At 54.8% G+C, this 8,944-nt stretch overlaps 1 protein-coding gene across 1 annotated transcript; it reads left to right on the plus strand.

The window, feature by feature from the left end:
• Positions 1 to 2,845: 2,845 nt before the first annotated feature.
• Positions 2,846 to 5,284, plus strand: SP9 (Sp9 transcription factor). The gene is made up of 2 exons (XM_063078732.1): positions 2,846 to 2,866; positions 3,854 to 5,284. Exons 1-2 carry the CDS (start codon positions 2,846 to 2,848, stop codon positions 5,282 to 5,284), a joined length of 1,452 nt encoding a protein of 483 aa, XP_062934802.1.
• Positions 5,285 to 8,944: the final 3,660 nt, after the last annotated feature.

The raw sequence follows: 8,944 nt of genomic DNA on the forward strand, positions 1-8,944 counted from the left end.
TAGCATAACACGTTGATCTTTGTTTAAAAACTAGATTTTTTAGAGGATGAAAAAAATCCGTCAGAGGAAAAAAAACCTGGACTTCCTCGGAAAGATTCCTTTGGGGCCCCATTTTAGAGTTGAAGTGGCCCGAGTATTTGCCTGCGTTGGTTTGGAAGATTTTCCCAACTTTTATTGTGATGTGGACGCGTGTATCTAAAGGAACATCCGAGAGCACACAAGAGTCTGACAGCTGGAACTAGGTGGAGAACGGTGGGCGGGGGGGCAGGGGAGCGGGGGCGAGGGGAGGGGAGGGCTAGTAGAAGGCGGCAAGCGGGGCGCGGGGGGCCCGAGGAGCCTGCAGGAACTGTTTTAAATGGTCGGCTTGAAAGTGTCACCAGTGCTAAGTGGCTTTTCGTACTGTCTTATTTACTACTTTGTCAGGTTTCCTTAAGGCGAAGGAGTGTTGGGGGTGGGGGCGGAGGTGGACAGGGTAAACCTCGGCGCCTCTCCTCCCGGGGCTGCACAGAGTGAATTGGAAACGCCTCGCTGCCACTTAACAATCCCTCTATTAGTAAATCGACGCGGAGACTCTACAGGAAGCTGAGGACCAGTCTCCCCTTCCAGGGCAGAAGTCACCTGTTGGGAACGGCTCCCGGTTCCCCCTGCCGGGCTTTCTCGCTCTTCCAGAAGGCCTGATTTTCCCGTCAACCCTCCACCCTTCGTCCCCTGGGGACTTTTCACCCCCGACCCCCTTCCCCCGGATTTCCCCCACCACAGTCCTCCAGGGCACGGTGCTTCATTTATAGCTGCGTGGGTCTTCTCGCTCTCTTCTCTCTGCTTTCTCTTTCTCTATCACAATTTCCTTGGTGTGTTCGCCACCTTAAGCCAAAAAAAAAGCAGTCTGAGTAGAGATATTCTAACAAAAAGCAAAGAAAGCGACGACCCCCGTAGCCCTCCCCTCCCATGGAGTGCACCAGGATGCACGCAGGCTCCACGTTAGGGACGAGAGAAGCACCCCGGTGGTCGTACTTTTGGGCCAAGAGATCTCGCAAAAGAGAGAAAACATGGGAGACACAGTTCCGCATCCTCATTTGCTCCCCCTCCGCGACAACTCGTCTTTTGCACCCAAGCATTTGGGGTTGGTGGTTAAAAAAAATTATTTATTACAAAAAAACAAAAACAAAAACCATACAAAAAAACCCGGAAAGCTGTTTGTGGGTTTGGAGGGGAATGTGCTGCATTAAAACCAGGACCCAGGTTTGCCCAAGGGCGTTAGTATTTCTGGTTAAAAAGCAGACACTGGGCTACCTTGGAGAAGAAAGAGAAAAGGGAGACCAAAAAGAAAAACAAACAGCTCAAGGTTTGCAGTGGGAGTCGAGGACGCGCACACCTCTTCTCACACGGACAGGTCCTGGGAGGACTTCAGGATGCTTCCAGCCTGAAAAATGTGGAAGATCCCACGTGCGACCTCGTGCTCCGCACTCGCGGGTGAAGGTCCGGGAGAGGATCCTCCGGCAAGTCCGCTAAGGCACGAAGCCTCTCAACAGGGTGCCCTTGCCCTGCAGAGGAGTCTCTAGGCCCTGGCGGTCTGGAGTGGGGGTGGGTTGTAACTGGGGCCAAAAACCTCGACTCCAGGCTGAAACACGACATGCAAGTCTTCGCCGGGTTAAACAAACAGCAGAGCAAGCTGCAGCTTCAGCGGGGGTGGCGGTGGGGGCGGATGCCACTCGCGCCGGTCTCTGTTTCCAAAGTTGTTACAATGTGAAAATAAGCGGCTTCGTGCAGCGTGTTGTATGGGCTGATACCTCCCATCCCCACGCCAGCCCCCAGCAAAACCCGGCAGATAATCAGCACCTCCCACTGTTTAGTCATATTTGACAACTGGGTTAACCTGGTATCTAGGCTCTGGCAAAACCATACAAAGGGTGCCCTCAATTACCACCAGAAGCTCTGGCGTGAGTGGCACTTGTATTACCCCCCGGGTCAGAGGCCAGAGCGACAATTAGGAAGTCTAAGTAGACCGCTGGGGGGAAATGGTGGGATGCAGCAGGCTCCAGGCCCTCCCAACAAGTCTGTGGGTGTAGACCTGTAGGGAGAGGTCTATGTCTGTCCTTTTGGAGGAGCTGTCCATTCGCGCCCCCTCCTCAGTGTGACTCTGAGAGTAAAACTGGATCCAGCGGGAATAAGAAACTGGATAGAAGACAAGCAACAATGACAAAATCGCAAGCGAAAATGATGGATACAAGCTGAAGTTGTACGCCGCAGCCAAGAGCCTGGACACACAAAGTGAGCGTTGGCATTTCTGTCTCCACCTGGGCCCTGTTGGTGCCGCCTCCGCCTTGGTGCCCCCTCCACTCCTGCTTCCTTTCGCACAAGTAGGGAGCCCTACTCCACTGTAGGACTGTCAGCCCTAACACATCTTGGGGTGGTTGGAGGAGGAGGGCGCTTGTGGCTCGTTCTCAACGGTACTTAAACCTGGCTTGGTGCGTGAGTGTGCGTAAATTTTTAATTGCACTGTAATTTCTTCAGTCCCGAGCCCGCGCCCCCCACCCCAGCCCGCCCTTGCCAGCAGACTTGACTGGCACGCGCCGGGAGCCCGGGCTAGGGCCCCTCGGCGCGTCTGATTGGCTGCGGGGCAGCTCCCGTCTGCGCTGCCTGCGCCCTCATTGGGTGAGAGGCGCAGCCAGCGGCACTTCAAAGCGGGTGCTCCTCGCACTTAGGCTGAGTTTAGCCGGCGGGAGCCCGGAGTCCGCTCGGCGCGAGCGCGGAGACGCGGGAGCCGCGCGGGACCCGAGCAGTTTTTCTGAGCAGCCGCCAGGCTCAGCCCCGCTCCCGGCCGCGCCGCGCAATCCAGAGACCTGCTATGGCCACGTCTATACTCGGGGTAAGTCGCAAGCTCGGCAACATATTTGCTTGTTCTAACCAGAGTCATTTTTCGTCATGGCTTCTCGGGGTCCGCGGCTCCGGAGAAACTGTTGCTGCTGGACTGCAGCTTCAGCTTCTTTTAGCACTTTCAACATTTCCGGGACCGATTCTTTCCAAGTTTTGGTGACTCATGAGATGCCTTTGGGGAAAAAAAGAGAAATTTTTAACTAAGTCCCTTTTTATTCGGTTTTAAAGGAAAGCTAGAGGCTTTTTTCCTTTTGTCGTGATTTATACCCCCATCCTCCTTTACTTTGGGGATCGTTGCAATCACGCGACAGTGGTGTTTCTAGAAAACAGACAATCGTTTTGCAGTCCATGTAGTCACGCTAATAAACTACATTTCCGTAGCTCTCCAGTTCGCCCGTGACTTTGAAATCCGTCGCTGGGCCGCTTACCCTCGGAGTATTGTTTTCATAATTGGTGTGTGTGTGTGTGTAAACAGTAAAACCAACGTTTTCTATTAAAAAAGAAAAGTCAAGTCGTAGCCCTGGGGAGGAGTGTTCCAAGTTTCGTCCTCCCTGGGCTGCTGTTTCGGCCGCCTTCGCCCTCACCTGGTGTTTGTTGTCTATGTGTTTACCTTCGGGCTTCACCCCAAAGAGTGACTTCGGGTCCCGGGAGAGGAGCGGGCTTATGGCGACAATCCAAGTCCGATTCTAGGCGAGGGCTGCAGCGACTGAGAAGGGGGAACACGGAGGCATCTTTGACTTGTAGCCCCACAGAAGAAAAACTTTCCAGCGCAGGACCTTCGCCCTTGTGATCGCCTCTGCCCCGCGCCAGGCGCGGCGCACCCTCCGCTAGCGCGTGGGGAGCAGGCGCGAGCCGGGGAGTCACGGCCCCCCGGGACCAGCCGCAGGGGGATGAGGCTGCTCACGGGTGCACTTTGTCTTCCCCCCACTTCCTCCTGTCCTCCTCCTCCTCTCTCCCTCTCCCACCCCACCCACTCTAGGAAGAGCCGCGCTTTGGAACGACCCCGTTGGCCATGCTGGCGGCGACCTGCAACAAGATCGGCAACACGAGCCCGCTGACCACGCTGCCCGAGTCGAGCGCCTTCGCCAAAGGCGGCTTCCACCCCTGGAAGCGCTCCTCGTCCAGCTGCAACCTCGGCTCCAGCCTCTCCGGCTTCGCCGTGGCCACCGGCGGCCGCGGCTCAGGCGGCCTGGCGGGCGGCTCGGGCGCAGCCAACAGCGCCTTCTGCCTGGCCTCCACGTCGCCCACGTCATCCGCCTTCAGCAGCGACTACGGCGGCCTCTTCTCCAACTCGGCGGCTGCCGCGGCGGCGGCGGCCGGGGTGTCCCCGCAGGAGGCGGGCGGCCAGTCGGCCTTCATCTCCAAAGTGCACACGACGGCAGCCGACGGCCTGTACCCGCGCGTGGGCATGGCGCATCCGTACGAGTCATGGTACAAGTCGGGTTTCCACTCGACGCTCGCTGCGGGCGAGGTGACCAACGGTGCGGCGTCGTCGTGGTGGGACGTGCACAGCAGCCCGGGCTCGTGGCTGGATGTGCAGAACCCCGCTGGGGGGCTCCAGAGCTCGCTGCACTCGGGCGCCCCCCAGGCCTCGCTGCACTCGCAGCTGGGCACCTACAACCCCGACTTCAGCTCGCTCACGCACTCGGCCTTCAGTTCCACGGGTCTCGGCTCCTCGGCCGCCGCCGCCTCGCACCTGCTCTCCACCAGCCAGCACCTGCTGGCCCAGGACGGTTTCAAGCCGGTGCTGCCCTCCTATTCAGACTCAAGCGCCGCGGTGGCGGCCGCTGCCGCCAGCGCCATGATCTCGGGTGCCGCGGCCGCCGCCGCCGGGGGGAGCTCGGCCCGCTCCGCCCGCCGCTACTCCGGACGCGCCACCTGCGACTGCCCTAACTGCCAGGAGGCCGAACGACTGGGCCCGGCCGGAGCGAGCCTGCGGCGCAAGGGCCTGCACAGCTGCCACATCCCGGGCTGCGGCAAGGTGTACGGCAAGACGTCGCACCTGAAGGCGCACCTGCGCTGGCACACGGGCGAGCGGCCCTTCGTGTGCAACTGGCTCTTCTGCGGCAAACGCTTCACGCGCTCGGACGAGCTGCAGCGGCACCTGCGGACTCACACGGGCGAGAAACGCTTCGCCTGTCCAGTGTGCAACAAGCGCTTCATGCGCAGCGACCACCTGAGCAAACACATTAAGACGCACAACGGGGGCGGCGGTGGCAAAAAGGGCAGCGACAGTGACACGGACGCTAGCAACTTGGAGACGCCCCGCTCCGAGTCCCCCGACCTCATCCTGCACGACTCCGGTGTCAGTGCCGCCCGGGCGGCGGCAGCTGCTGCGGCTGCAGCGGCGGCGGCGGCGGCGGCCTCGGCGGGAGGCAAGGAAGCCGCGTCTGGCCCCAGCGACTCTTAGAGGCCTGGCGGGAGGCGCGAGCGAGCGAGTAGAGACACCGTGAACAGGCGAGAGGTTCGGTGGGCGAGTGATGGGGGGCGGGAGGGCGGGGGATCCAGCGACCCCCCCGGGGCCCGGGCTGGGAGCGAGGTGGATCGGCGCGGGGCTCCCGGTCCGCAGCGCCAAGAGCTCCCCTCAGCCGTCCGCGCCCAGACGAGAATGGAACGCGTGGTCCAGAAACAAAAGCGAACATCCTCCGACACAAACACTTTTTCAAACTGCACATACACACGTCCACGCACACCGGAGACCTGCAACCACAAGCACGCACACACGCGCACACACATACACACCACTCGCACGAACTTCTCGAGCGAAGAGCAATACACAGAAGCGCTCCCTCCTCCCCCACTATCCCCTTCCCTCCACTACCCTTCTCTTTCCTTTTCTGAAAAAACAAGCCAACACCCAGCAAAGGACTGTCCGAACGTTTGAAAACAAACGGGACCTATAAAAACAGACCCTTTGTGTGGATTATATTATATATAAAACGCTCCAAGTCCTAATTGATATCTACTTACAATGAGACTTTTTTTCTCCTAAAAAGGGAAGGATCAAAAAAAGCTTAAGGTGAGAAATTAAACTGGAAGTCTAGCGACAGTTTCTCTGTATTTCATAACATCTGTATAAATAGGGTTCAAAAGGCTGTGTTCTCTTTTATTTTCTTGTAGATGTTCATTCGAATAGTTTTTTTTTTCTTTTTTTGGTGAATTCCTGAAATTCAGGGAGTTTTAAAAAATTTTTCTGATGCACTTTGTGAAAGTCAGTATATATGTAAAAGATATTTAAAATGTTGAGTTATCATTTCACTCACAAACACGTAAGTTAAGGTCATCTAAAGAAATTAAATGCGTTTATCTGTATGAAGAAAATCTTGACACCATATTTTCATTTTGGTATTATTAAAGGACTCTGAACAATACACTTCCTTTTTTTTTTTTTTTTAATTCCTGTTTCCCCTTCAATAATCTTTACGTGGATCGACTTTTTTTGTTGGAAAAAAAAAAATCCCTTAATGTTAGTTGTAGGTAATGTAAAGTTTATGTGGGTTATAAAAGCCATACTACATATACGTTTTTGAGAAGTCAAATTATTTATTTGTATATCAACAGCATAAATTAAATTGGGTTATAAGAATGTGTAGTTGTATTACTTAATGGGAGGGCTCTCAAAAGAAGACATTTTAAACTCTGGAGTGCCTCTAAAACAGCAAAGGTCCTTGGCAGTTTTAACTGGGGAGGTGTCTACACCTTCCGGAGGGGTCAGAGAAAACTCCAGTGGGGTTGTTTGTTTTTGAAAAGGGATTTAAAAACAATCTGTGAAAGGAAAAAATCTTTTTAAAAAGAAGTCTTTTAGCTCCCAAGGCCCTCTACGTTGGGAGGCAACTCGAGGGAATAAATCGCTAGAGTCAATACCCCGGAAAAGACATTTCATGCCTAAATGAAAATCTTGTTAAATGTTATTAATTTTGACTTAGAGCACACAGCAGCCCCCTGTGCCTTGTATTCCCTTATTAGGGATTCATGTCTTATCAAATATCTAATTAATCTCCTAGACATCATTTGTTCTGGCCAACTTTATCTCAGCTGGTCCACGGGGAAAACTCCAAATATTCTCTGTGACAAAGCTCCCTTGAAGATCTTTTTAATTGTCTAAATTAACTGCACCAAATTTGCATGTCAAACGGTAAAGGGCAACCTGAGATAAAATGTAAACGTTTTAAAAGCCCCCAAACTAAGCACTTGATTTGATAACTAGGCTTTTTAATGTTATGGAAGACAACTGCTCCTTTCCTTTTCAAAGACGGCTGATCTATGCAAATAGTGAATTGGAAATGCCTAGGTCCCCGCGCCGTCAAATGGCCCTCGCAGGTTATTTGAATATCAGTGGCGCTGCTTCTGAAAAGGTTCAAGGATGCTCTCTGACTTCTTTGTGATTACTCAGTGCGGCGTCTTATTCTGAAGAAAAAAACTCAGGAATAATTAAAGGCTGGGATCAGGCCTGGGAACACATTTGGGACAGGAATCTCATTTAGACAGTCTCTTTCAAAATAAGGCACAGTTAAATTGACCAGAAGGCAATTATTGAAATGAAAATTATTTTCACTCTCTTTGTCTTCTGACCACCAACTTAACAGCCCCAGTTTAAAACAGGGAGAAGAGAGAGACGAGAAGAAAATTGGTAAATGAGATAATTTCGCAATTCGAAAAAAAATGTTAATTTGGAGAATAAAGTACATATTTACAGAATAAAAATATTTCGAAAAGGCTTTCCACACAACAGGAAATACAAGCTAATTCAGCACCAACCAAAAATTTTTTTTTCTTTTTTGATTTCTGTCCATTATGGGGACTTGGATGAAGGTTTTAATTCTGAGGAAAGAAAAAAGTCATTACAATCCACAAAATGTTTTCTCGCAAACTCTGCTCTGGAAAGCCAAGTAGCAACGTCAGCCTACAGCCGACGAAGGTGAGGCTCGGCGGCTCCTTCCCTCTCCTCGCTGCGCTCCCGCAGCCTGGGACGCCCCGCTCTTCCTCCTCGAGGTTCTCTTCACTTGGGCCGTTTTCTCTCCCCACTCAAACCGTCCCTGACCGGGGCTCCCCCCACCCCCACGTGCCTTCTGCTTCGGGTCTGGTCTCTGCGGGCTTCGGGCCGAGGCGCGGAGGTGAGGGCGTGGAGGGGGTCCCTGAGGAATGAGGGCTCCCGGGCGCCGGGCCCGAGCAGCTTTGTTTCTCGTTGATAATAAAGGCAGATCAAAGGGCCCGGCCGTGCAGGTCCCGCTGGCCGCGCGGCTCCCTCCGCAGGCCAGTGATCAAGGCCTCTGCCCCGCGGGTCAGCGGACGTCCATCACCGCGGCTCCCGGGATCGGCGGGCGGCGGCCCCGGCCGAGCATCCAGCCGGGAGACCAGAGTGCGCGGAACCCCAACCCGGAGGGAGCGGCCCATGGCTCCCGCCCCCCGGCCAAAACCCGCCGGAGAAAAGGGACCCCAGCCCCACGGCCCGCCCCTGCCCTCCCCACCTCCCCTCAGCCCTAGGAGCCCCTGGGGGGCGACCCGAGCGGGTGGAGAGAGCCCACGAGCGAGGACACGACTGCGGTCCCCAAGTGAGGTTGGGCCGTGTCTCCCCAGGGCCACCTCGGGGGCCCGGAGGCCTGGGCCTCTCAGGCGTCGGGGCCCGGAGAAGCCGGAGGCTCAGGTGAAGGCTGCGGCCTGGAGCCTGGTGTGGCGCGGGGGCCGCGGCCTGGGGGCCCCGAGTCCCGCCGAGGCCCGGGGCTGGGGAAGTGCCATTTCGTTTCGGCCAGTTTCTCCCCATTTCCCGTTCCGTAGCTTCCCGTGCACTAGAGGAGTCAACACCAAGTTTTCCTCGGCCCTGAGCCTGCCCAGCCCCGATCCACACCCTCCCCCGGCGGTTTCCTTTCCTGACGCTATTTTCCCCCCTTGGAGTGAATTGGATCCTATCTGATGAGGACAACGAAAATAAATAAATAAATAAATAAATAAAAGTAAAAAACAGGAAGATTTTCTTTCCTCAAGGAGGGAAGACAACATTATTTTGACGAGACTAGATTGTGCACCTGAACGGCGTGTCTGGACATTCCGTCAAATCGTTACAAGTCGTGTA

The sequence above is a fragment of the Cynocephalus volans genome, chromosome 1 (genome assembly GCF_027409185.1).
Source record: "Cynocephalus volans isolate mCynVol1 chromosome 1, mCynVol1.pri, whole genome shotgun sequence".
Taxonomy (NCBI): Eukaryota; Metazoa; Chordata; class Mammalia; order Dermoptera; family Cynocephalidae; genus Cynocephalus; species Cynocephalus volans.